The 27,160-nt window shown below is 41.2% G+C and overlaps 1 protein-coding gene across 6 annotated transcripts in view; it reads right to left on the reverse strand.

Moving 5' to 3' along the window:
* The window catches only part of SYNE3 (spectrin repeat containing nuclear envelope family member 3), a 69,722-nt gene that overhangs the window by 14,807 nt on the left and 27,755 nt on the right, over positions 1 to 27,160 (reverse strand). For 5 of the 6 annotated variants that reach the window (XR_011047940.1, XM_068397984.1, XM_068397982.1 and 2 more), the window contains exons 5-17: positions 21,908 to 22,069; positions 20,575 to 20,919; positions 19,251 to 19,387; positions 17,127 to 17,274; positions 16,170 to 16,352; positions 15,757 to 15,900; positions 14,634 to 14,768; positions 13,506 to 13,667; positions 12,601 to 12,764; positions 11,541 to 11,667; positions 11,210 to 11,365; positions 10,375 to 10,524; positions 8,993 to 9,031 (exon numbers count right to left, since the gene is read on the reverse strand). Coding sequence is in view for 5 of the 6 variants with exons in the window: in XM_068397984.1 (XP_068254085.1) it covers positions 8,993 to 9,031; positions 10,375 to 10,524; positions 11,210 to 11,365; positions 11,541 to 11,667; positions 12,601 to 12,764; positions 13,506 to 13,667; positions 14,634 to 14,768; positions 15,757 to 15,900; positions 16,170 to 16,352; positions 17,127 to 17,274; positions 19,251 to 19,387; positions 20,575 to 20,919; positions 21,908 to 22,069 (2,052 nt within the window). In the remaining variant the exon portion in view is untranslated. Of the gene's footprint in view, positions 1 to 5,252; positions 5,518 to 8,992; positions 9,032 to 10,374; positions 10,525 to 11,209; positions 11,366 to 11,540; positions 11,668 to 12,600; positions 12,765 to 13,505; positions 13,668 to 14,633; positions 14,769 to 15,756; positions 15,901 to 16,169; positions 16,353 to 17,126; positions 17,275 to 19,250; positions 19,388 to 20,574; positions 20,920 to 21,907; positions 22,070 to 27,160 lie in introns of those variants that run through there. The other variant, XM_068397986.1, reaches the window with a different exon arrangement.

Here is a 27,160-nt window from a genome sequence, read left to right on the forward strand (position 1 = left end):
TCAGAATTGGGAACTACTTATTCACTGAGTTCAGCAGATACCCTTACAAATGGATTCCTTACTTATATGCCCAAGTTCTGGTGTTAATGTACACACGAATCCTACATTAGTCCTGTTGCTTTGTGCTTGCTGGAACAATTGGTGATATGATTTTTTTTTTTTATTTGGTGGTAGTACTACTAGAGGTGTTATAGTTTAGGGATAGAAAATTTTTAAGGAGACACAGTAATTTTTAATAGGAGAGATGATACAGTTGGAAAAAGCCAAGAAGATTTTGGGCACTGACTCCCTTTCCTGAGTGTGAAAAAAGCAGCATTTCAATTTTACTAAGTCAAGGTATTTTTCTAGGTCTGTGCTGAGACAGAGAGATGCTTTCAGGCTGTGGTGACCTGAAACTATGGCACCAACAGGGAATTCAGGAGGCCAAGGTTCAAACCTTTGCTCTGCTGGGCTCAGAGTGATCAAGGCTGTATGAGTTTACTTGGAGTCAGGACCACCCTCCCAACCCTTTAGCACATCATTCTGGGTTAGAAAAGGACAGTCTGACATAGTTCCGCCTTTGCAAAAGACAGTTTGAACATTTCATTTCCATGTGAGATCAAAGGTGGGAACCACAACCCTTGCTATGCAGTGGAATTCCCCCTCCCCAATCACTCCAGCTACTGGCATCAGTACAGCTACTACCCAGCACCCACAGTGCCTGCAGTGCGTGTGTCAGATCTAGGCTCCACAAAATATTCTGAAATCAAATCTTCCTCTGAGGAAAACTGGCAAAGCTCCAGTGAAGTCAACAGAGCTTTAATTTCCACCATCTTAGAATAACAGCTGGAATACCTGGGTATCGAGCCAAAGTGTCAGAGACATTTTTGAAACACACATGGAAAAGGAATAGGTTGACATTTAAAAAGAAAATATGCTTCTAAAGTTCACCATTGAGGATAAATGTCCTCCCCCTTCTCCCTCAAAATACCAGGACAAGCGAGGACTGTCAAGGGGTAGACGGCTGTGTTTTGTGTAATGCTAAATGCATGCTTGTTACCAAATGAACTACACTGGCTGTGAACATTCACATTTGTACTTGATTCATGTTGGGGCATTTGAATGACAAGCATTGGTTTAGATCTAGGGAGTCCTCAGCACTTAAATCTGTTTGCAGTTAATAACTCCTTACCAAATGCACCGTGAAAAATCACTTGGATGGGAAACAGCAGAAAAGCACTTTAGAACTTGCTACATAATATTCCTGTGTAAGTTGCTGAAGTGTTTTACTAAAAATCAGTGCACTCCTTGGTTTGCTATTGACCACATTCCAGGATATATAAAAACACACAGTTAATCTAGCTATTTGAGGGAGCAAAGGAATATAGCATCTTATACCATGCTCATTAGTGGGTTTTTACTGCTGCTTGTATGTCACCAGCATGCCTGACAAAAATCATACCTGCACTGCTGAATCAGTGATCCAGCAGAGAAAAAAGATTTAGTCTGGATTCATTCCTCTTACCTTAGAGCATTTCACTGAGAGACTATCCTGGGAAATGCACTGCTGTCTGAAAACTCCTGCTCTCCCCATGGATAAAGGCACCGATGCCCTAGTGTCCTACAGACACTATACAAAGACACCAACAGCCATCCTGCTTCATGCCAGTGCTGTACCCAGCTCAAGTATCCTATATTCTATAGCAGTTGACACAGATGTGTAGATACCAAGGCAAGTGTAAATAATTTATCCTTAATATTCTCAGCCTCCAACTGCTTTCAGCTCAGGCAGTTTCCGCATGCTTGTCCATCTAGTTAACACTCAGTGAATCCTTCTTCCAAACACTTCCAGTTTCCCCTTGAACCTATACAAACTTTAAAAGTCCTCAGTATCCTTTAGCAAGAAGTTCCACAGGTCAACCAACTGGCATGAAGAACAAATCCCTTGTGTTAGCTTTGAACCTGGCTCCTAGTTCTTTCTTGTGGAAGAGATGGAGAGTCAACCCCCACCTACACTCTCTGCACCATGCACGATTTTGTAAACCCCTAAGTTAAATGCTTAGACAGGATGCATCCAGGCCTGCCTCCACAGTGGGCACATCACAACATAATGGGCTTAAACTATAGCAATTGTACAGAGGAAGTACACCTTAATAGGAAGGAGAGGCCTTGGAAAGGTTCGCCTACATGGGTATGAATTCTAACACTTCATTATTCCTCTGAGAATAAGCAGAGCTGCCAGGAAGGCCCTAACAGCAGCTTACCATATGTCCCTTTCATTCTGAATAGAAGCAAGCTATCATTGTGCACCATCACGTTTTTTGGTAAAGCAGTTGCCTTATCAGTGACATTTTGCCTCTGAGAGGCCCTGGGTTTCTGCCACTTGAGATCCCCCCAGGTACTAATTCAGCTGGTGCTCCTAGAGGCAGGTTATTGCCCACAAGAAGAGATCAGTTCCAGGGGGAGCACAAGCTGCTCTCTCAAATCAAAGAAAATTGGACTTTTACCTCAGTGTGAGAAAGTTTGGAGCTGGGCTCCTCATCGGTTCTCAACTCAGAGCCATGAGTATCCCTCTCTAAAATAAGCAACATATTGCAAATCACAGCTGGTCTTCTCAAGAGGGAAATAAATTGGGGGAGTTGGATACTACTGTCGCCATAGAAATGAGCATCCAACATGCTCTTGGGCCAAGCTGTGGCTCACTCCCATGCACCACAGCAGGAACTAAGAGGTCGGTACTGTCGATCAGAAGTTATGTGGCCTCTGCAAAAGGACAGTGAGCCACTGGGTTCAGAACTGTACTTCCCTAAATGCAAACATTGACCAGGTTAGAAAACTGGCAGCGAGGAATGAGTAAGGATGTCTGAGACCCCTTTGAGTCCTGTGCTTATCATTCTTCATCTCATAAAGAGCTACCAGAATGAATGTGCTGAAGCGAGGTTAACTGAGGTTACACAAGCAATTTTAGCTCTGACATTTTCTATCTTCAGATTGCTTGACTTTGCAACCTTAACGTTCTTTTCAATTCTGAAAAGCATATGTATGTAAATAAGTATACAGGCAAATTACAGGCTTTGTTTTCTCCCTTAGGGGAGATTCTGGAATACCTCAATATGGCTGAATGATAAGCTAGAATCTTTGATGAAGGCTTCATTTAAAAGAAACGGAAAACAAGGAAAAGCCACCAATTTGTATCTGAGGTTTCAGCAGTCACATATGGCAGATATTTCAGAATTTCTGCTGCAAAGTCGCTTACAATTAAGTACTGTGCCATATGCTACTGTGACACAAACGGATTTATAAAGGTTAGCTTCTGCGTGCGTATACAACATGACATGCTTTTAGGAGAAGCATGCCACAGGACAAGGGCTACAGCCTGATCTGTTAAAGTAGCACTGATTTCTATAATTCTCCAGGCCTAAGCAAGCACAAAAAGTCCCTGGTTTGGTCCCATCTTCAGCATATAAGCAGTGGAAACTACTTTCTTTTTATATGCAAAGTGTTTGACATGTGATAGAAGTCAGGAAACACTGTGGAAAATTAGTAAATTGGTAGGTAGGATGGGTCACTAAAAATATCTTGGTTCCATGTTATATGAATATGGAAGGTCAAACTGTCAGTGAGGTAATTGTGAAGCACATTTTCATATCCAACAGCGGGCAGTGAGTTACACTTAGTTTCTTAAGTATCACAAGTGAAGTATTTGCAAAAGGTTCAGAACAGGGTAAAAGGTTTTTAAACCAGTTGTACTAGTTTTGGCTGGGGTAGAGTTAATTTTCTTAAGAGTAGCTTGTATGGGGCTATGTTTCGAATTTGTGATGAAAACAGTGTTGATAACACACCCATGTTTTACTTCTTGATGAGCAGTGCTTACATAGTGTCAAGGCCACTGGGGCTACAGAAGAAGTTGTGAGGGGACACAGCCAGGACAGCTGACCCCAACTGACCAAAGGGATATTGTGACGTGCTCAGCAATAAAAACAAGGGCTGCCGTTGCTTGGGAGCTGGTTGGGCATCAGTTTGCTGGTGGTGAGCCACTGGGGTTTTTCGTATCATTTGCTTTCCTTGGTTTTGTTTTAATTTGTTTCATTCTTTTACTTATTAAACTGCCTTTATCTCAACCCACAAGTTTTCTCACTTTTACCCTTCCAGTTCTCCCCCACATCCCACTGTGTGGGGAGCGAGTGAGCAGCTGTGAGGGGTTGAGCTGCTCATTCTATTTAATTGAATTCAATTAAAACTACAGGAATACTCCACCAGTTTTAACTACACTCATAGGCAATACAATTTATCCCAATAAATGTATCTTGTACTTAAGAGCAATGCTTGTACTGCTTTCAGGAGAAGAGTTATCCAGCTGGTAGCTGGATGACTTCTCAGTCAGTGTATCTGAAATTCAGTAGGAGCCATCAGTATTCTACATTTATTCAGAAAGGCAGAGAAGTAAAACAACTTCTCCCACTTTCCAACTTCCACTCAGCTTTGCAATTTGAAATAAACTAATTGGGCACAGAAAGTATAAAAACTGAAATAAAGACATCATGTTCTGGAACCTGTAGAAGAAGCTACTGACATCAAAAGCTGGTTTGTCATGTCAACAATGTATGTTTCCAGCTGCTTTACTAGTGACTTCTCTAAACTTTTCTTAAACTTCAGCAGTCACCATACATAATTGGAATATTATTTGCATTTTATAAATAATTTTAAAACGTGATGGCTTACTTTTAAAAAACTATTATGTATACAATTTCAGGTATTGATTACAAGAATTTTTTGTACCATGCTTTTTACAGTAGTGTTAAAAACATTTTTCAAGTATATTCTGGAAATTGGATTCATTCTGCGATTGGTCAACAAATGTCTCTCTCGTTACATTTCAGTTAGGAGGTAAAATTGTATCTGCTGAGAAAATCATTCTAAGGTATCTCCTTGGTGAAAATCTGCAAATACTTCACAACAGGGTAGGCTACTAAATGATGTGCCTTTTCAACAAAGCAAGCAGGGACCACCAACCACACACCTAGCTAATACCATGTTAACATTAACAGAAAGTAAGAACCAGGTGTCCTGGGAAGCAAGATGTCTTCTCCATCTTGCACCAGCACTGTAGAGGGAGAGCATCAGCAAGGCACAGAAATGGCAGAACCAGATAAAAGACAAAGAGTCTCTGTTTTCTAGCATTTGGGAAAGCTGTAATGTAGATTGGTAAACAACACGAAACCTACAGCAGTAGGAGCAGACAGGCAGGCAGTCTCACAGGTGCAGTAACATGAAGGGAAGCTTGTGGGCCTGCTGGAGAAGGAAGGGGATGATGCTGTCTGGCACAGCACACTTAACAGTGGGTCAGAGTTAGGAAGAAGCAGGCAGGATTTTTCAGCTTTTTATTTTTTGTCTGAGTTTCCTTTCTGAGCAAACATCACTGCTGAGGGAAAATAAGTCTATCCGCTAATTTTGAATGGTAAGATGTCCTTCTTCCCGTGTTTGGGCCATGGTGTAATTCCTAAAGCAGGTAGGCACAGGGTTATAGGCACAGTATATCTATAAAAGAAAAAAAATCTATCTGTATCTATAAAAGAGATATTGAAAACTGAGGGGAAGATACCTTTTAATGAGTCTTTTCCATTTTACTAAGAATGTAATTGTACAAAAGCGTTCAAGTCGCTAACACACAGCAGGACTTCAGGAAAACAAACGGGCCACGTACTTTCAATAGAGAGGCACCACTAACGCAGGCATGTACACGCGATGCTGTGCATTTCTGTGATGTGACTTTCTGCCATGGAGAATTCCTGTCCTATCTGCACTTGGGCAGAGCAGAGAACATTACTGTTTTCTTCCTGGCAAGCTGTGGCAGCTCTTGCTTTGTACAGTTTCCTGAATGACTGCCTTAATTTGATTGACTCCAGATCAATAGTGTCTCTAAATAAGATTAAATTACATGTTCCTTCTGTCTGTGTGTTATATGAGATTACTCTTAGCAGAATCTCAAAGGAAGCAATTAGCTGACCACTGATGTAATGAATCCTAATCATTTTGTTTGTACAAACAATAAAGCCAGAATCATTTGTTTAGCAAGGAAGTGTAATTACTCCGAGCACTCGAGAAAATAAATCTAACAGTGCTACCTGGAACTGTAAATAATGAGCCTTTGACTTCCTATTTATGCTAAGAATGCTCATGGAATATTTTCAGGTAGCTGGGAGCCAACCTTTGAAAGTAACATTTATCATAGTTATTATTGAGCATTTGCTTGATTATGTCCTTGGGTGTGCTAGGTGCCCTGCAGAAATATCCATCTACATTGCCCTGTCACTGGCACCTGCTAAAAATTCACTGCAGCCAGTGCAATTTCCTGCAACTGTTTTTTTGTTAATCAACAAGAAGTCGCTCACATCGCAATCATTAGCCCTTACTGTTCCTAAGGGCACCAGTGGCTAGGGCCATGTCCTCAGCAAAGGACGAATGGTCAGAAAAAAAGCATATTAATATACAAGGAGCAGGCTCTGTTCTGCCCAACGTTTGGCCATGCAGGCTAGAAATGGAATGAAAACAGAAGGTGATGGAATGAGGCTGGCTGCAGCTGGGTCTTCTCCTTCTCCAGGTTGATCTGCTGCTTCTGCAAAATATTCACAGCTCGAACAGGACAGGCAAGCAGAGTCACTGGGGCCCTTGTGTTGCGGAAAGCAGAGATCAGTCCAAAAATAGCTGAAATTCTGCCACCTCTGCTGATTTTGTGTGACCAAAAAGCATGATGGAGCTGACAAACTAGGGATAACCTGATCCCATTGCGTGCAGACTCACTGGATGTTGCAACTACAGTGATGCAGACCCCAACCACATGTACTTTCTGCAGATATTAACTCCTGAGATCAGCCATACTCTCAGGGTAGTTGGTTTCCTTCACCAGAGTTTTGAAAGGATATTCAAAACATACAAAAATATTTTGCCTTATCTTTCTTTCATTTCTAGCCACACTTTAGGTGTTAAATCTGAATTTAAAATAAACTGCAAAGCCACGGCATTCTGCAGTTGGTTTGCTTTTCCTCTTCTCTCAGCCTGAACAGCGATGCACCCAATGTTCTGGTGCTCTTAAGTGGTGCTCAACAATCTTATGGTAACATAGGCTCGCATTGTGATAAAAGCCTTAGCCTGAATGAAAAAAAGACACCTCTGCTTACAGCACTTGGATTCTCACTGTAGCGACACTGTTTAAATACAGAATGAATGCTTGAGTCCGCAAAATCACACTGAAGTGAGCAAGGTGTAAGTTACTGCAACATTTGCACTGGCTGAAGGGAAACTGCAAATCACTTGTTGGTGCAATGGGAGCCATTTCCTTCATGCTTATGAGGTATTTCAGTTCTTCTTTCCTTCCCACCCCGAGCTGTTTCTCTTTGTTTGTGTTCAGTAGCTATGAAAAACTCATAGAATGCTTTTTTTGTGCTCTTGCTGTAGGCCTAATTGACAAACGTTTGCTGCCTGCCGTCATGTTATTCCAGTAGCCTTGAAAATTAACTGAAGACTTCAGTCTCCTTCGGAGAAGTTAAGGAGGAATAAATACCACCTATCCCGAGGCAGGTGGGACAGATGAATCAAAAAATGGTATCTAATTGTGCAGTGGAGATGTGCTTATGCCTAAAGCTTTTTTTTTTTTTTTTGGTTCTGTTTTTCCCTACAAACAACTTGACCCAAAAGCAGAGAATTCCTTGGTCAGTCTTCTGGAATATCCCTTTATGATTCTTTTAGGGAAAAGCAACACTACTAAATGTTTGTCTGCCTCTACACCAAGTATTAAAATGTCATATCGGTCTTCCAGCCTGAAAATTCTGGTGACCTTACTAGATGACCAACAGTACCGAACAATTAATGCTGAGCCAGACAGGCAAGAACAGAAACTCTTTGGGCGTTTTCAGGAATGCTGAACTGCAGCCAAAACTCTTCAGTGGATGTGTGAAAACTACCTTAAATGGGTCAGTATTTCACTGGGGAAAAATATTGGAGATGCTACTCCATATTTGAGTACCAGAGGAATATCTTATCTGAATGAGGATATCTTGATTTCTGGCCATACTAGAAGTGCACTATACTGCTCCCTTTAAATATCGGTCTCTTCTAAAGAGACGTTCCAACAGGAGAAATCAAGGGTTTGGTTTAGCTTAAGATGATTATGTGATTATGTTCCTGCAGCATGTTATTCATCCAATCTACTTTGTATTGGGCAAATAAAGCGTTATTCTATTCCTTCTGAAAACAAAGGGAAACTGTGATGACAGCACAAAGTAGAAGCTAACAGTGTCTTTTAACAAAGTAAACTGTGACAGAGAGGAAAGACTCAGTTCAACACTGCTCAGGTCAACAGAAAAACTCGCTGACTTTATGAAAATGGGATCAGAAATGCTGCTTGGGTTTAATAAGAAACTGGCAGCATTTTGTTTTCTTTAAGCTTCTCCTTATCGTCTCCTGTACTGCTCCTGTTTGTTATGTCATCACTTCCAAAAGAAAATCCTTCACAGGAGGAATTCTGCTGCTTAGAATAAGGATTTAGTCTAATAACATTAGACAAATCTCTTGACTTTCTCTGTTTTTCTGCATTAGAAAAAGGTGGGCTGAATGATCCAAAGCAATTTTTTCAGAAGTGTCTAAAGAATTAGAAGTCTCATTTTCAAAATTATTTTAGGCATTTGGCCCCTAAAACCTTCAGAGAGAGATTTGGGTTCTTCCTTAGTCTCTTTTGAAAAATTAGTTAAGTTCTTATAGCATGTAGATATGTAAAAACTGAGTTCCCCTGCTCTCCCAGGAGACGGATATTTAGCTTCTAGAGATACAATAAGCATAGCTCAAGAGTAAAAACTGTAATATTTTTCCTTTTGAGATCTGGAGAAAATAAACTTATTTTTTAAGAGAGGCTCTTAATAATCAAATTAATCTCAAGAATATTTATAAAAGTTTAAAACAATTATCTGCAAAATATGTGATCAAACATTTTTTAGCTTAATGACAGGAAATCTCATACCTTTCTGAATCTGTCTGGTTCTTCCAAAGATCCAGGACTCTGTTTAAAAGAGGAAAAAAAAAAAAAAAAGAAAAGAAAAAAGAAGCATGAACTTAAGATCCCAGTGGAGCCTATAAATGAGTATTCACCTGATAGGGGATGTTTCTTTCAAATTCATGATCATCTGGATAGAGTGAACCAGCAGGAGATTTTTTTTTAATGAGCTTTTTAACACACATTAGGCAGAAAGCTGAAATGTTTTCCGGTTCTTGACTATTGGAATCAGATGAGCAGCTCTCCCAGCAATAGCTTTGACTTTACTGACACCTATTGACTATATTTATGCTTACACAAGGTTTTGGTCAACAAAGCATAACTCATTACAATCAATGGCAAAAAAATCTTAGAAATATGCTCTTTATTAATAGAGGCCATGCTTACCTTCCATGCATTTTAAAGGATTTGTATTCTAAGTAAGCTTTGGATTTGAAGACAAGGTTTCCCAAAGCAGAAAATTTTCAGGTGCCTCACATTTTAGGTGTTCGAGTTCAGATACCTTCCAAAGCACGTGCATACAGAAAGTAACAAATGCACACCTGTAAAGTCTAATCCTCCGATTAAGGTATCTTGAAGTTGAACACATAATGTAAGTAGTTAACCTAGAAAAATGTTAATTATGTATGTTTGCACTAAGAACATGGGAATACCTTTAGCATACCCTGGAATATCTTATATATATGGGGATTAATTCTGCCAGCCTTAACATGTCTTATATATAACAATTCGGTAAATTTAATCATTTGGTTATTGCATTAAAATACCTCCTCTTTATTTCATTCCAAATCCTTAGCCTGTAAAGACAGTTTCAAAAAGGACTAGGTCCTTCTGTGCACAGTTACTTTCTGAGTCAGTTCAGTCAGTGGCTATTCTGATCACTCTGTCTCACAAATAATGAACAGTAAATATATTCTTACTGCAGGAACTGTTAAAAAAATAATTCGATGGAGAATGTTGTGTGGAAAAAAGGAAAAAAAATAGAACTAGGTGTATATCCAAAATATTCACACACACAAAACATCTCACAGTCCCCAACTGCGTGCATCTTTGACAACAGCCAATTGTCGTTCTGTTTTGAACCTTCCATTTTGAGAAATACTCTGAGCATTGCTTACAAAGGGAAAAAGATAGTGCACAACTCTTATTTTAATACAAGAATATTTATGCTTATATTTATAAATATATGGCTATGTTTGTTCTGTCTTTGATGGCATTTACGAAGGGAGGTTTTAATTAAGCAGATGATAGATACACACATGTACTGTTGAATTATGACTAGCAATGTGAAGCAGCCTAAAAAAGCAATGGCAAAAATCAGCAACTGTGAATTGAGTGTTGTTACGTACCGGTGAACTCATGGACTCTTTCAATTTAGATTTGTAGAGCATCCATCGGTAACGCAGGTCCTCCAGATCTTCAGAGTCTCTAATGACAGGATGAAGATGAAGAAGGTCCTCAAAGAGACGCTGACCATCAGGCACACGAGACTGCAGCTCCTGCAGGCAAAGACAAGGTCAGCAGCAACTCAGAATTCAAGTTGGCTCCAGTTTTTAAATCTAGCATTCGAAAGAACAGTGGTACTAAATCAAACTACTGGGTACTCTGGAACAGCACATTTATTTTTTTATTGCTTTTTTTTTGCCTGAAATGATATAAAAGGGTCCACTCATCTGCAGGACTCCTGTAGCCTTTGATATTTCTGTTTGTTTAACTTCTTACTGCATCCAGTGTCATTGCTTCTGGCTACATTTAACAGAAAGAGAAAGAGTGACGCCAAATACCAGATACTGATTTTAATCAGCTTCTTTCAATGAACACCTTTGCCATACCACACTAGAAATGTCCAGTCCAACAGCTAGATGCAAGCCTGCTCCCTTCCCTTCCACCACTCTGGCTCTGGCAGACCTTTCTTAGTAGAAGGAGTGAAACACTTGTCCTAAATTCCTGAGCTTCATCTACTCTAGAGTATCCTGAAGCAGAGAGCGTAGTTTTGAAGGGTTTTTTTTTGGTTTGTTTTGTGTGGGGGGGGGTTGTTGTTGTTTTTTTGTTGTTGTTGTTGTTGTTGGTTGGTTGGGGGTGTGTGTGGTTGTGTTTGGTTTGTTGGTTTGTTTTTTTTTTAATTCTGAAAGAATTTGCACTTATTGAAATCTTTGTTTCCATCTTCATCCCCTGAAAACTAACCTCCAGTTTGCCCTGGCGTGCCTTAATTTCCTCTGTGGAAGATGAAGTCACAGCAAGAATTTTGGTCAGTTTGGTGTTTTCTCCTTGTAACCACTCTTCAAAGTTGCATAGGAGCTTCAAGTGGCTGCTTGTATTTTGCCCTTCTCTTATCCTCTCCTAGGTTACAAAACAAAAGGAACAAAAATGCCCTTACTTTTGTGTCAGAAGTTTCCTCTGAAAGCCTGATTGCAAGATCTTAACCTCCAACTTTGTAACCCATAGTATCAGATGAAGCCAATAAAACTGTTCTTGTGAAGCTGATACGAAGGCAGACACAGAGTTCCCCTCTCACCTGCTTATGGCTAGGATCAACACTTAAAAGATGGAAGGCAGGTCCAGACATCCATCTGCTGTCCACAAATGCTATTTTCTTCTTCTTATCAGCCACTGGTCTATTTAACTGCCACTTTTTGAGAAGACTTGAAAACACAAAACCAGACACATCAGTGCAATGAAACATCTAATGATGAGACATCCACGTTTTGACTGGGACTATGGGGGACACCTCTGGTGAAACATCACTATTATTGTTACACTATTATTACTATTAAAGTAATTTCCAACATCTTTTTCACAAAATAAGATCAAGACAGGAGTGTCTCAAAGCAGCACCAGTCCTCTAGTTCTAACATTTCCAAGTGTTTTGTTTTCTTTTATTCAGGGGAGTGAGGGACCAAAAAAAAATACTACCTTGTTCCCATCTGGTAACAGCAGGCAGTACAATCACATCTTCCTCAGTTTAGTCATTCAATTTTTATGCCTATTCTGATGCTATGTATGAATATACTCACACATGTAGCACAGTGTTAAATTTTAATACAGGCTAGCAAGTATGAGCAGCAGTTTGACACTGCACAGTGAGGGAAAAATAAATTAAGTCCACATTTGCCAGCTAAGAGAGGATTTTAGTTGTTTATACTCTTGCAGGTTTGCAAAAGGCACAAATCCCAGTGCAGATATAGCCTCCTTGGAGACATCTCCAGATCAGACAGCGAGGAGAACAGGAAGGTGAGGCAGAACAGCAGAAATCACCCAGACTGTGTCCGATTGCCTCTGACATGGACTGGCAGTACAAGGGTGAGCCAGGTCCTAAGCAGACACTGCCTACTCCAAGCGTGAGGTAAAGGCAGCTTCATAGACTGCTCTGGTCCCCAGATTCTCTAAAATGGTTTTCTTGAAAGTAATGATTTCCAGTTCACAAACGATTAAATAAAATCTCGTCTTGCTCCTAGCATTATAACATAGCTGTTCACTTTCACAGCACAGAGCATAAAGCATGAAGTGTGTCTGGTCAAATAGCAGTAAAGAGCATTCCCTTGAAGTGACATGAGGAAGAATACATGAACACTTACCCGGTTGCCATCTCCTTCAGTGATCTCCACGACTCCTTCAGCTCATCCAGCTCTGCCTGGACATGGGCAGTCTCCTCTGGGGAGGAATTCTCCATGACCAGCTGGCCATGAGCTTCCACAAGGTGCAGCTGGATCTCCTTATCTGGAAACTCAGCTAGCCATCTCTGAAACGTACAGCCCTTACAGTTACTTCTAGGTATCCTGGGTAAAGCAGAGGCTATGTCAGACTGAAGGCCATGTTCAGTCCAGGACTATGCTGGTTCTGTTGGCACTAGCTAGAACATACCTAGCAGGGAAAAAAAATATGCTGTGGATTCTTGCAAAGAGCCAACATAGGTCAAAGAGCTGATGGCAAAACTTAAAGGCCACGAGCTGTCAATGCACCTTTTCTGTAGCCTTCCCATGAGATATCTTGGTTTCCCATATGAAGGCAAAAAAAAAGGTGCCAGCTGAAGTAACCTGCCAGAGTGAATCTAGCATGCAAAATACTGCTACACAGGGAAAAGCTAGCAGCTGTGGAACAGCTCAGTTCAACACAGTATAAGGTTAGCTAACAGGGTAATAATGCTCAATGTATCGATGAGTACATACAGGCAAAGGTAGGTATTGGTCAGAGAGATCACCCTGGCAGGAAGAGCTCTTTTTAAAACCACCTATCATTTGATAATAATTTATTCTTCTCAACAGTTCTTAGCCATTTCTCACTGTTCTTGTCTTTTAACTAGCTCCACATCCCACTGCACAGGGCAAAGCAGGGAGGCAGCAGCAACCAACAGTTATCACAGGAGGAACAAAGCATCATTACTCTCCTCACCCAGGAAACCCTCGCTAGAAAACCCCCACCCTTAATGTCTGAATGATGTGAAGTGAATAATTAACATCTTACACTAAGATGCTTTTCTCACCTCAAGGTCTGCCACCCTGCCCTCGGTGTTCTGCTCTCCATCAGCACCCCGGTAGGAGTCAATCTTCTCTGTGGTTACTGTGATCCACCGCTGGAGGTCAGAGAGTTTGTCATTATATGCCCAATGCTTCTGAACGTGCTCTTCACTCTGCTGTATCATCATCTATAAATGATAAAAATATGTCAGCAACTAAGCACAGACAAAAAGCAGTTTCATTACTGGATCTAACACTGTGACTACTGGCACAGAATCTCACGGGCAAAAAGGAAAAAAGCAGCTGTTAATGACACACAAAAAACTTTGTCCTTTAGCATCAGTGGCATAGAAAACACCTGCAAGCTCCTGCAGGCCTGAATTCAGCCGCGTGGGGGGGCATTAAGCACCAAAATAGCTCCCTTTTCAGCTGAAACAGAATAAGAGTATGTTTGGGGTTTTTATGCTCCTGTCAATATTAAATATATCTTATACTCCCTGAATCTGAAATGACTGTACAGACTTTTTTGGCAAAAGTCCAGTTCAGCGATAAATGGGATTATTGAGATTGAAACTAGAATTCCACAGTGCACATGATGCTTAACACTTTATCACATGTATTTTTATGGTGACCTGCATAACTAAGGTACTTTTATAAGCTCTTCTTCTGAGTCTGTTTTGGAAGGTCCTTTATAGCTATGTTTACACTCTACAAAATGCTTCAGGTCAAAACAAGTACTTATGCAATTGCAACACTTCTCTCGTTGAATTTTAGGTCACACAGCTCTAAAAAATCAAAGAGTTTGGTACAAAAACACTACACAGGAATCTGTGAAGAGGTCCAAGCACCTCCATGATAATATAACTATGAGGTCTTTTGGTCAGAAATCTCAGGGCCCACTCCAGAAATAATTTATATAGATATAAAATCTGTGTGGATGGTATCCTATCCCAAAGGGAAATCACATTACAGATAATCAGAGAATCCTGGAAGAGTTATCAAAGTCAGAAGAATTGAGTGCCTTCTTCCCCTGAAATGAAAATATCTGTCACTCAAAGCATATAATCTCATATGCTCAAAAAATTTTTTTAAATATTTTTAAATAGTGGCGACTGACAACTCCTCAGGCAACTAAAAACTTTGCCTTATGTTACCTCCAATGATCTCTTCAGGGCATGAGAGTCAGATAAAAGTTGGTTCATTTCATGCCTGTGTGTGGTGTTTGACTGAACGAGCTTCTCTACCTCTTCCATTTGAATCGCAAGCTCTGCCAAGTCATCTTGGATCATCTGCAGAGGAAAAGACAGATTCCATATGGGTAATGTGCCAGATGTGGCATAGACCTCCATAAAACATACATTAAAGGTAGCTTCATTTGACAGTGTGAGGACGAAAAACCAGGAACAATCACTGTCATTAAGAAAATCAATTGTTTTGATGTCTAGACGTAAATGTTTCTGGAAGAAATGGTTGGATGTCCTTAAATGTTACCAGTTGGTAACGAAGAAGGTAAGTTGCTGAGAAGCCGCCAGAGGAGACATAGTATAATCAGCTCCTTACTACAAAGAACTATGGTGATAACACCCCTGCGGTCACCAAGGGTGAAGTGGCACCGTATAGCTGAATCACCGTAGTTCACCATGTCGAAAAGGAAGAGTCACATCCCCTCTTTCTTCCCCTCCTGCTCTTCTCTCCCCTCTCCAAGCTATGTTGTCTCACTGCATGCCTTGAGCAGGCTCCACTACAGGTTGGACCCTTTGCTAAACCAGTTCAAAACACTAATGAAGTGGGAAAAGATCATCTTTTTCTGTTGGTTATTTTTTTCCTATCTTGGCCAGCTGAATCAGCCCATGGAGTAAATCCAGCACGTGTCAAAGCTGTAACAAGGTAAAGAGCAGGAAGTGGGGGATGCAGAAGGAGGTGGGACAATGGGAACTCCCTGTTTTTGGAGGGAGTTAGATTGGTTCAGGTTATCTTGTGCAGTTTCGCTCCAGCAGGAAGTATTAGGATACATTTTCTTTAGCAATGAAACTAGCCCAAGAAGCTGTGGCACCAACAGCTTCCAGCTGCTTGTTCCTTCCCTCAAGCCCAGTTTGCCAGTTCTTCAGCTGCATTGCTTCAACTTCATTTACTCCATGCTATAAACTAGACCAAATGAAATTGTCTAACACAATCAATTGAGGGGACAAGGTACTGAATTCCTAGTGCTAATAAAATATGAACAAACAGGACCACAATTAACTAAGGATATCACGGTCAAACATTACTGTAATGTACCTGGAGTCTCTGGAGCTGTGTCTTTTTACCCAAGAGGTCAGGCCGTGGTTCATTCTCTAGATCTAATTTGGCTTTGATGGCAGATAATTTCTTCTGCAAAGATGCGAAACCAGCATCAAAGTCCTTATGTTGCGATATCAAATTCTAGATGGAGAAAGAAGAAGAAAAAAAATCCAGCATTCACCGTATATCCCTTGGCATTATCTTTTGTCAATGTCCATTTCATACTCAGAAGAAACACCAAGCTGCACTATGCAACAGACCACAAATTTATTTGAATATTTGATCAACCTTGAAAAAGGGATTTGGCACAGCTGGTTAAGACTAAATTTATATCTATAAAACTGGCTTAGCAAAAGATCAATCATTGGCTTTGTCACAGGCAAAGACTGTGTATGGACTTTGAAGCTCACCTGGAGTTTGCTCTTGCTTTGCAGCAGACTTTTGTGTAGAATTTCTCTGTCCTTTGAAGCTTCAGCTACTTCTTGCAGGAAAGACTTTGCTTCTTCCTCACCAAGGATATCGTTCAGCAAATCTTTCTTCAGCTGTAATGTCATCAACTTCTCTCTGAACTGGGAGCTTTCAGCTAGAGCAGCCTAAAGGAGAAAAATTCTTCCAGTGAAATCATACAAAAAAAATTAAAATAAAAATCATATAACCATATTATTCTCACACAAGTCACACAACCAAAGCAGTATGACAAAATCAGGTAAAAACAGCATGCTGGGCCGACAAGGGGTAACAGAAGGTACCTGGACAGTGCCCAGTTAAAGGAAAAGTCTTCCTGATAATGTTAGAAGCACCAGGGCTGCATCCATTTTGTGAACAGAAATAGAGGAAAGCTGTACTATGGAAAGAGTTGTCTGTGCTGAGGAGAGGCCTAAACAACCAACAGAAAGGACAGCTTGAATGCTCATCCCAAGGATAAACTCCATCCTTGTTCACAGGCACATTTATTCTGGAGATCACAGGGATGACAAAGTAACAAATGTATTCCTGGGCACATGCAGAAATCATGCATTTTAATCCCACAACTATATTACTACACATTTCTTAACAGTCCACAGACTTCTCGTCCAGGGAGCATTGGGCTAATGCTAAACAACATTATTGTCATTGTTAAAGACATCCAGCACTTTAATTCAGCCTGTTCAGTTGACAACTCCAGTTAACCAAACAAAGGGCAGAAAATAAGACATTCTGCTACAGCTAGAGCTAAGTATTGACCTCCGTACTGTGGGGTTTCCTGCCGTACTGGAAGGGCCCTTCCAGCTGCCGCTGTCTGGCAGCTGCATGCAGGCAGCTGCTGACATAGCTTGGGCAAACACAAACCAGGTATCAGTTTCTGAACTTAGTAACAGGTTTGCTACCTCAATGTGAGCCAGCGCTGGCTCTGGAGTCTCCAGGAGCATCTGGACCGACGGCTTCCACTGTTCAAAATCTCGCAGGGGATTTTGGAAGAGTCTTCTCAGTTGGGTTTCTGTATCAGAGCTCATTTTAGATGTCTTGCCTCTAACACTGCAAGGATAAAGTGACAGCTGAGAGAAGGATTACAAAGAAGTCCAAGTCCAAACATCCTATTCATCAAAGCATGAATTAACACAATACTCGTGTGTAAACTGTATCCAACACAAAAGCCTCAGTCTTTTTTACTCTCTGAGCCCGGTGCTGCGCACTGACAGCTGCTCTGTCAGTCAGAGACATCCGATAAAACTTTATTTAGACCCCATAAGACACATTTGTCTCTTGTGCAACTGTGTATCAGGAATTACTTTGCCTTTCTAGCAGTCAGCAGTCTCCTCTTGTACGTGATCTCTCTTGGCTACTATCACCAGCAAGATTTACCAAATCATATTATCAGAGGAGTCTGACTGATGGGAAGAACAAGCCAAGAGTGTATAGAATTTAACTGCAGTTGCTTGTATTGTTTTACATATTACCGAGTCTTTGTTTCTTTAAAAAATTATGTTAAGAAATCGTTGATCACCGTATGTTATCTATAAAAAGAGGAAAATACATACTTTTTTCAGATAAAAATTTTTAAAATTTTGCAGAACCACTTGTATTTATATTTTTATATATAGGCAATTCTGATAAAAGCTTTGTATTTTTTTATATATGTATACACATACATGCAAAGCTATATATGTGTGTGTGTGTGTGTGTATATATATCTATCTTGAAAAAAAAAAAATCAGCACACATTCATTAAATATCCAGGCTTCTCTTTACAAAGGCTTATCCAAAATACAGCTGAGTAACAAGGCCTAGCAGTGACACACCCCATGCAGCTGCCTCCTGTTTTTCTCAGCTTTCCTGACCTCCCAGTTTGCAGAATCCTATTTGATATGGCAGAATGCAGCCCAAAACGTATGTTCATATGGGAACAGTATCCGGCAAATTCACAAGACAGGCAGGCAAGAGCAATGCCAACGAAAAATAATACTGCCTTTCTATAACAACAGAAACAATAATCTTACCTCTGTCACTGGGACGTTACGGAGCTAAAGAAAGGCAATCTTTCAGAGGCCAAAAGCTCCGCAAATAGAAAGTTCTGACATTACATGTCCTTTGCCATTTGCTCTGCTGCCCCTGCCAGGCTCAGCGTGAAGCTGCCAGACTTTGCAAAGAAGCTTTGGAGAGAAGCTGGCAAAAGAGCAGCTACCATTTTCTACTCAGAGGCAAGTCCCCTGCCTTCTCTGCCTCTCTTTCGCCATCATTTACTTGTTAGTTTTTAAACTGAAATCCTTTCCTATAATGACCTATAACCCTTCCAGCAGGACAGCATACTGTGCACTGGACCGAGGAAAATAAGCTTGGATACAGTAAAAAAACTGACCTTTATTTTTCCTTAAAAAAAAGATCCTTTCTTCTAGTTTGCAAAATTTGCTGCAGCTTCTTTACTTCCTGATTCCAGGCAGCCTGGAAACGGAAACACTGAAGTCTGGGGAGAGGCTAAACTTCCAGAGTTTCCAACCCAAGGCAAGTTGAAAACAGGAATCATGCATATATGCCGCCAGGCGAAGGGGAATAAACTCTGCCAAATAATTGCTAAGGCTGGTGAGTCACCACAACAAACTCAATAAGGGAGGGCCATAATTCTGAACCGTTTACTACTACAGCTCCTGTCCTGATTTTCTAGTTGCTGTCATGAAAGGCAAGCAAAATAAATAAATGATTATTATAAAATGCTAAGAAGATTAAATTAGCTGCCAGCAATCTAATTTTCTTCAAACCATACACATCATTAATGATGCAAGATCACTGCTTGAAAATGGTCAGCAGCCTACAGCTCCTAGCAAATGGCTAAAATTACAGGTTTACTGAAATGTGGAGGCAGATATAAATAGCAAAGCCTCTCTTTTCTACCCATCACCTAAATTGGATGGCATATCATTTTTTTCTTAGGCTCTTGTCAATCCCTTCAATGTCTGAGAGAAGATTTCCCCTCCCCCTGCCCCACCTTCCCCCAACATAATCAGACTTCCCACTACCTTTGATACTGCTGTATTGCAGAGACAACACTCTCAGCGTGTGGCTGTACATCTTGGGAAAACCGTAGCAGTTCCTTAAGCTGAGCCTTCAGCCTCTCAACCTTGGACTCTTCTGCAGCCAGAGCTGCTCTTGTTGCCTTAATCATAAAAATAATGAACAGATCACACCTTATGTAGTGTCTGGCACATGAAATGAAGAGATAAGGCTGTCTCTCAGGGTATTCACAAGTCCCCTTTCTGCTGCCCTTTTTCCTGGTTGTAAGGAATATGGACTTTCCTATGGCAGAAAACATTCTCAGGAACAGTTTTGTTCCTGCAGGCTCTCTCTCCTTTCCTCTCCTCACACTGCCTAGCCTCTGTATCTGATCTGCAGGGTTCAGCTTGAACAGTGTGAATCACAAACAGGCCCAGTTTCAGTTCACTGATTGCAGTGTATAACATGAAATGCATTTTTGGAGCAGTCTTAACTGCATCTGTTTGCATTAACAGATCTTTCTCAAAGACTCACATATACAGAATGTTAATTCTAGGGTGACACAGGGAAACAAAACCAACAAAAAACCATGCAAATGTCGCTGGATTGAACCAGTCTGTATTTTGTGGATTCTTTTTGCATATACTTTTCCCAGCTAGTCCTGCTGAGTTCTAGACACACAAATAGCAATGAAAGGCATTTTGAGAAGAGATAATAAATGCAAAACCAACCCTCAAGAGGAAATGAGCAGTAAAAATTCTTATCCACTATATGTGTGACAAACTTTTTCCACTCTTTTTTGCAATAGATTGATTTTAGTCTAAATACTGAATTGCTACAAACTTGGGACTACTTCTTAGGAATGAAGATGTGTTTGATGGTAGAGGACGACAGGTACCCACCTTACATGGATTAAGGATATAATATAGAAATGACCAAATAACCAGAAAGAACCAAATAACCCGGAAATGTGTATTTGTATGTATATGTGTGTATATGTTTTTGTATATACAGTGGAGCATTATTTTTTCTGCTTCTTTTTAAGTAGAGCAAATTGTATTGTTTGCTCTGTATTGTGCTCTTTTTGCATATGGTCCCTTTGAACTCAAGACACAAACTCCAACACATCCTCCAATCTCGCTTCCTCTGTGCAGAGTGAGATACAGGTTAGAATAGTTGATTCCATTGTTGCTATTCAGATTTTCCTCAGTCTATTTCATACACACTCATACTCTTTCATTATCACCTTTAACCAATGGGACAGGCACCTGTTGGATGTGACGACGCATGTTCAATCTATGACCGCACTTGATCCTGCTGGTTTTAGGCATACAAAGGGTAACAACTTACATTGCATTTTCTCCACAGAGTTACGAACTCATCTTCAGTCTTTTCTCCTTCCCCAGGGTCCAGGTCATTTTCTAGTCTCCGTAGATCTTTTCTCAACTCCTGGACATCTGCTTCTAATTGTCTGGCTTGGGACTCATAGGCACTTTCTGACTGTTGGATCTTGAGCAATCTCTCCTCCTCCTCACTACTCAGCAGTTTCAACTTCTCCAAGGCTTTTCTTAGCTCTTCGAGTTCATCCTTCATTCTCTCGGCTCCAAGGGGGGAGGTATTGTGAATCACCTCTGCACACTGATTTTCAAGGTGCTTCCATTTCTTTCCACCGCTCCTAATGTTTTTGGCAATTTCCTTCAGAGAGAAGTTAAAAATGATTAGCTGCAGGAATGGGAAGTTTGGGAAAAAGCTGAAAGCAGTAGGAAAAAAAGACCACCTCTCCTCATTGTAAATATTTTGTTCTTCACTTCCTATTTCAAAATATGTCTTTTTTCAAGTGACCAGAAGACAAGGCTGGTCATTTGACTGCCTTCTGAGTAATACTTACTGCCATGATTCTGAAAATATTGGCTTGATTTTCATAAATGCTTGTCACCTGAGGTCCCCAACAAAGAAAACTGGAGCTGCAAGCATTAGGAAACACTAACAGTCAGATCTCTGAGAGATCTAAAGCTAAACAGTTTAAGCAGTGGCACTAAAATATTGGATACTGTTCTCAAAACTGGTATTTTTATCGCCAGCTCTAAACTCTCAAAATCTGTGAGCCTTCAGGCTCTATTTGGATCATGTTTACCAAATATCATTCATTTAAACAAGTTTAAAGGGCAAGATTCTCAAAGATTCACATAATGGTAGATCAGGCTTTAAGAAAACCTCAAGTTGCACCAGTGGAGGTTTAGACTGGATATCACGAAAAACTTCTTCACTGGAAGGGTTGTCAAGCATTGGAACAGGCTGCCCAGGGAAGTGGTTGAGTCACCATCTCCAGAGGTATTTAAAAGACAAGTAGATGTGGTGCTTAGGGATATGGTTTAGTAGTGGACTTGGCAGTGCTAGGTTAACGGTTGGACTTGATGATCTTAAAGGTCCTTTCCAACCAAAACGGTTCTATGATTCTATAAAACAGACCAGCCTGTGACTCAAGCTACAGTTGGGAGAACCAACTAAAAGTAACAGTTTTAGGACACGATACAACTCTTCTCCTCTAGCCCATGTTACAATCACCACCTTATTTTGTTTGTGTAATTCTTTTCTCAAGTACACCCTTGTGTGGTTTGAGAAACATATACAGGCACAAAGAACACACAATCCCAGCTCCTTGTTAGAATTATTGTTTAAGGACCTTCAGTGCCTTTAACTTGTCCTCTGCTGAAGACTTGGTTGCTTCTCCAATGCAGCAGTTTAATCTTTCTGTCACACCATTCAGCCACGATTGAAAATGGTTGACGTTAGCGCTGTACTGCTCATGTTCCTTGGTTATCTTTTCAAGCAGTTTCACTCTGCTCTGTAACAAGAAACATCAGAAGCTGTGAGGACAGTGCTTATCTGGCTCTTTTTCCTTTACACTAACCCAGAATTTATAAACAAGAGTCCCTTTTCGCAAGCCCTGATAGCAGTTGGCCTCCACAGGAATTCACAGTTCACCTCAAGAAACAGGACACAAAAGGGCACAAAGGCTTGTCCCCATCCAGGTTGTGCTGCAGGCTCTCAATGGCTAGTCTCTGAGGAGACAAACTGCAAGCTCCTCTCAGGTGAATTTCTAGCCTCCCCTTTCCAAAACTTCCTATTCTCTCATTAGAAAAAGAAAAGAGACAGAAGAGTGTTTCTGGTTTTGACTTTGGGAGACAAGCAGTTATGTTCCTTATGCTGGTTAAAAATAAAGATGAGCACACAACAGATTGAATTTGCCTATCTGTCAAAATGAGAGTAAGAGAGACTGTGCCAGGGCATGCAAATTGTTTCAAAGTGTTCATTACTTCAACAGGCTGTACAGAAAGTGACCGTCAACTTCAAGGTATCCCTAGAAATCATATAGCCCAGGAACATTCATACTTATTCAATTAGCAGATCACAAACTATCCCGTGGTGGTACTGCAGACCCTGGAAGTAAATTTAAGCCTGTGTGAAGCAGGCTTCATTTTCCGAGTTACTGTGTGTGTACCCTATAACCAACAATCCCTGATCCTAGAAGGGCCTGCACATCATGAAGTGCTCCCCACTGATCCAGCCTGGCCCCCCTCACAGCAAGGTGGAGTCACATTTGCTCCGACTATCCTTGTTTGTCAGCTTAAGTTTAGACCTTGCTGAGGGAAATTTTACACAAATCACGAGGAATCCTGTTTTTGTTGCTTCGCTAATATAATATCCAACCTAAGTATTATTTCCTACAAAATCAGACTGATTTTTTCTCGCTTTTCACCAGCTGGCATGGAGAGCAATTGAGGTACACTATAGTTACATTAGAAAAAAAAATTGCTCTTTGTGCAATCCATTTAGTGCTTGCAGCACCCTTGAAAGGCTTCACTGTCACAGACGACAGGCTGAGTTTCATTTTGCATAATATGGGACACATCCCATGCCTCTGAGCAGAGCTCGATCCCAGCTGCCCTCCACAGAGAGCAGGGTGATAGCTGCAATGGTGGGCAGAGTTTCAAAGTCCCCTCCCTTGTCTCTGTGAGGTCCTGGGTATGTCCCCACACTTATGAAGCCACCTGAGGTGGCAGTAGGCCATTGCCGTCCTGTCAGCCTTTCTCCAGCTGGGCCAGCAGAAGGGTGGCATGAGCCATCAGTCACCATGGGATCTCACATGTGATGTGTGGTGGTAGTCACTCTGGGACTTTGCCCTTCATCTTTGGGACAGGTTATGCCCATGGTGCAGTACAAAGCCACCGCTCTCCAGGTGGCACCACACCAGTTTGTGTTTTCCACACTACCACCGCAAACTCTGCTAACTTGTGCAAATCAAGAGTGACTCCCCTGAAGTTAGTTGACTTGCTTTGGGACAAAAGAGAGACACCTAAGGGACAACTGCCTGCCATGGAAGATGAAATGCTACCCACTTATGAGGGCAGGACCTTTAATAGCACCATCCATGCAAACATGGGTTTGGATGAGAGCAAAAAGCAGAATTATGACTGCAGACTTCTATGGCCAAGATGTGTCCAGCAGAACATCTCACTTGTTTGCTAAATCCCCTTGCCTTGATTCTCAAATCATAGAATCTGCAGAGATGCATACAGGTGAAATGATTCTCACCTTGACCTCAAGTTAGGGACTTGAAGAATGCAATCTTATGGCAGCATAAATGGGCCAAACATTGAAGCGAAACAAGTCAGCACAAGCTTACTGATTCCAAGGAATCAGGGTAATTTGTTGCACTGACAAAAGCTCCAAAGGGAGCAAGTTAGAATAACAAAGTGGACCTATTATTAAACTCAAAAGTCTTATACTAATATATAGAGAGGTAAAAAGGAAGTTGAAATGACCCACCCCTGGCCAGGCTATTCAGCCAAGACAAAGGAGCACACAGTTTGGGTACTCCTGCTGGCCTGTGAGGTCAAGGAAGGGATGCCATGGATCTGGACAGACTGCGCTGGTTGTCAAAGAAAAGGCTTACAAAGAGCTGGCTAAGCCTCCCCCCACACTCCGCGGTTAGGCAGGGAAACTTTCTAACGATGGAAAATATGGTATCACTTGCTTCTGTTAGGTCAGCTGTTCAGGGAGCAGGACAGTGTTAAACTCCATCTCCACATGCACTTGGCCAATGTGAGGAGACATTAAGCAAGGATGTGGCCCTGGAAAGAGTGAGAGCACCGACAGGAAAACAATGGGTTTGCTATTGGCTGCAGAGGAAGAGATGTGTCTGAGCAGGATATGCCCAGCCCTGGGTACTCAAGGAGGCTGGACAGAGGCATAGGAAATCCTCTCCCCTGAGCTCCCCTTACAGTCATCAAAGGCAAACGAGCCTCCTCTGGAAGGCAATCTAGAGCACGTAAAGGAAGTTCCTGCTTTAAATCCCTCTGTAGCACCTCAAGTAGAGTCCAGAAAGCTCCTGTAGCCCTTCCTGGTGCTTTTAGTCTTAGCTCTAGGGTACGTGAGGGTTGGCATTATAAATATCTAGGTTTCAGTAAACAGAGACAACATGGACTGAAATTCATTTGATGTGCTCAGACATATTTGATATATTTGACTAAATACCAACATACTGTATTTCATAACTTTTCTTACCATCTTCAGTCATCACTTATTCTAAAACCCACAACAATCTACCTTTGCATATTGTTATTTTACTAGGCAAGGGAAAGCAAGTAGGAAATGGCTGCCACATCTAAAAATATCCCTGTCAATGTAATTAAAAGAAAACTATGTGCTTTTAAAATTTGGGAATGATAAGGACACGTTAGCACTAAGAAAGAAAAAAAAACACCATTTGCTCATACCAGAGAAGCAATGTTACAGGCAAACCATTTAAGAAACACTGTCCAAGAGCTTGCCTTGTGATAGAGCTGGACAACTGCACAGGATCTAAAAATGCTCTTCAAACACAAGTGTAATCTACAAACACCAGTGAGCCTCCTCTGGCAGGCAGCTCAGGCATTCAGCTGGCATCCGCAAGTCACATTTAGCCTGGCCTCTCATCACACGAGGGGCCGGAGCAATCCCCTTACAACTCCTGCGTGTCTTCCGTTCATTCCTCCCTCCCATTGGAAGAGGTGGCAGGGTTTCTCTAACTAGTGTTATACTTTCCAACATGATTCCCAAGGTGCCTGTAACCTTGGCATTAGCTAATGAACTCTGCATTTACTTCAGCTGTAAAATCCAAGGCTTCCCAACTCCCTTCTTTGTTCCATACCTCCTGAAAGAGGGATTTCTTAGCTGAATTCTCTCACTCCATCCTTCTATGAAATGTGGTGTTTATAACCAATGCCAAAGAAAAGCTTTTTCTAGCTTCTCAGTTGGCTGGAGACATAAAGACGTATTTTATCTAAGTACTATGAGCCACTTCCTGATCTCATTTACACCAGCATGTATCCAAGTCAGTTAGAGAAATTACACTATGTAAAACGAGTCTCAGAGAGGTCACATTCTGGCTTTGAGTATTCAAATAACTTGTTTGAAAGAACTGCCTTATTAAAATAGCTAATGACTGTCTCCTGCTTCAAAACCAAAGACAAATCTTGGTTAGAAGGGAGTGACTGAGAATTTTAAATGGCAATCTACATAGACAACACCTGAATTCCCAGCAACCTTTTTATTCGTAAATGTAGTTGCCCTGTAATGAAGAGATCTACCTTTAAAACTAAATAATCAACATTGAGGCACAAATCTCTTGGTGGCTTTACAGCCTCTCTGCAGCAGCTGGAGTTACAGAATTTCCAAATATGCTTTGGTTTTTCGAGAGACTTACTAGCAGCAGTTTTATCTTTATGGCTAAAAAATAACTGAATTTCATTCTCACAAAAGGTGCCAGCTTGGGAGTTTTTTGGTTGTTTTGGTGTTTGGGGGGTGTTGTGTTTTGTTTTTTTTTTAAACAGAAAAAGTATCTGTAGAGCAAGCAGAGCAATGGCATGAGCATCCCAATGTTGTTGTTCTTCCAGTGTGATCTGAAGTTAACTTTGTACAACAGCACCCAGGGAGGGAGAGCATATATCGCTGTCAGGCTCCAGTTCTGGGCTGGGGTGTAGGTGTGGGAACAAATGGAAGGCAACATTATGACAGAGGCAGATAGAAATGCCCATGTAATGAAAATGATTTGTATTTGCACCAGGTAATTCCAGCCTATGGAATTCCTGGAAGCCACTGTGAGACAAAGACTAGATTTTAATTTCTATATGCTTAGGATAGATGTGTCTATATATATTTTAAATATCCCTTTGAGTATTTCTGTTGATACAGGCTAGTAAAATACTGAATTCTTCTGCCCACCTGCAGATGTCTGCCCCTCAGCCATGCCCCATGGTCCAATCCTGTCTTTACCTGAGTTTTAGAAGTGAAAAGTATGAGCCTTATCTGAATTCCTTACCCAGGAATAGGGTAAAGGAAATCACCGGCACTGAAAGATGAACTAGGATGTCTTACACCAGCCTATCTAACAATTGTTCAAGCTGGAAGATTAGCATCAGGCAAGAATTAGTATCTGTGTGCAGTGAAAATCTTTCAGATACTGAGACTGGCTAGTTGAGCTCAATGTTGAGCCACAGCTGAGTCCCACCTCCGTGTTTCCCAGTTCTGCAGGCAGGGCGTGCAGCTCTGGATCTGGATTAATGCTACTTCCTCCAACAAGGGTGCGTGCATGTAATATTCCCTGGCTCCTGGAACGGGTGCTTTGCATCTGGTTATACCAGGATCACTTATGTGCTGAAAGATAAGGAACAATTCAAACTTCATACAGAGACGATCTAAACCAATAATCACTAAGTCACAGCAAGCAGCTTGCAGTTACAACAACATACTATAAAGCGCAGTGTAAGAGCATCCCAATTAACAGCTTATCTTGGGATATGACAACTGCTGCAAACAGTCCACTGACTGAAAGAACAGGGGTCCTCAGCTTTGTTTCTTTTTGCACTCCTACCAGGTAAGCCCCATCACTCAA

Source organism: Nyctibius grandis, chromosome 4, assembly GCF_013368605.1.
Source record: "Nyctibius grandis isolate bNycGra1 chromosome 4, bNycGra1.pri, whole genome shotgun sequence".
Taxonomy (NCBI): Eukaryota; Metazoa; Chordata; class Aves; order Nyctibiiformes; family Nyctibiidae; genus Nyctibius; species Nyctibius grandis.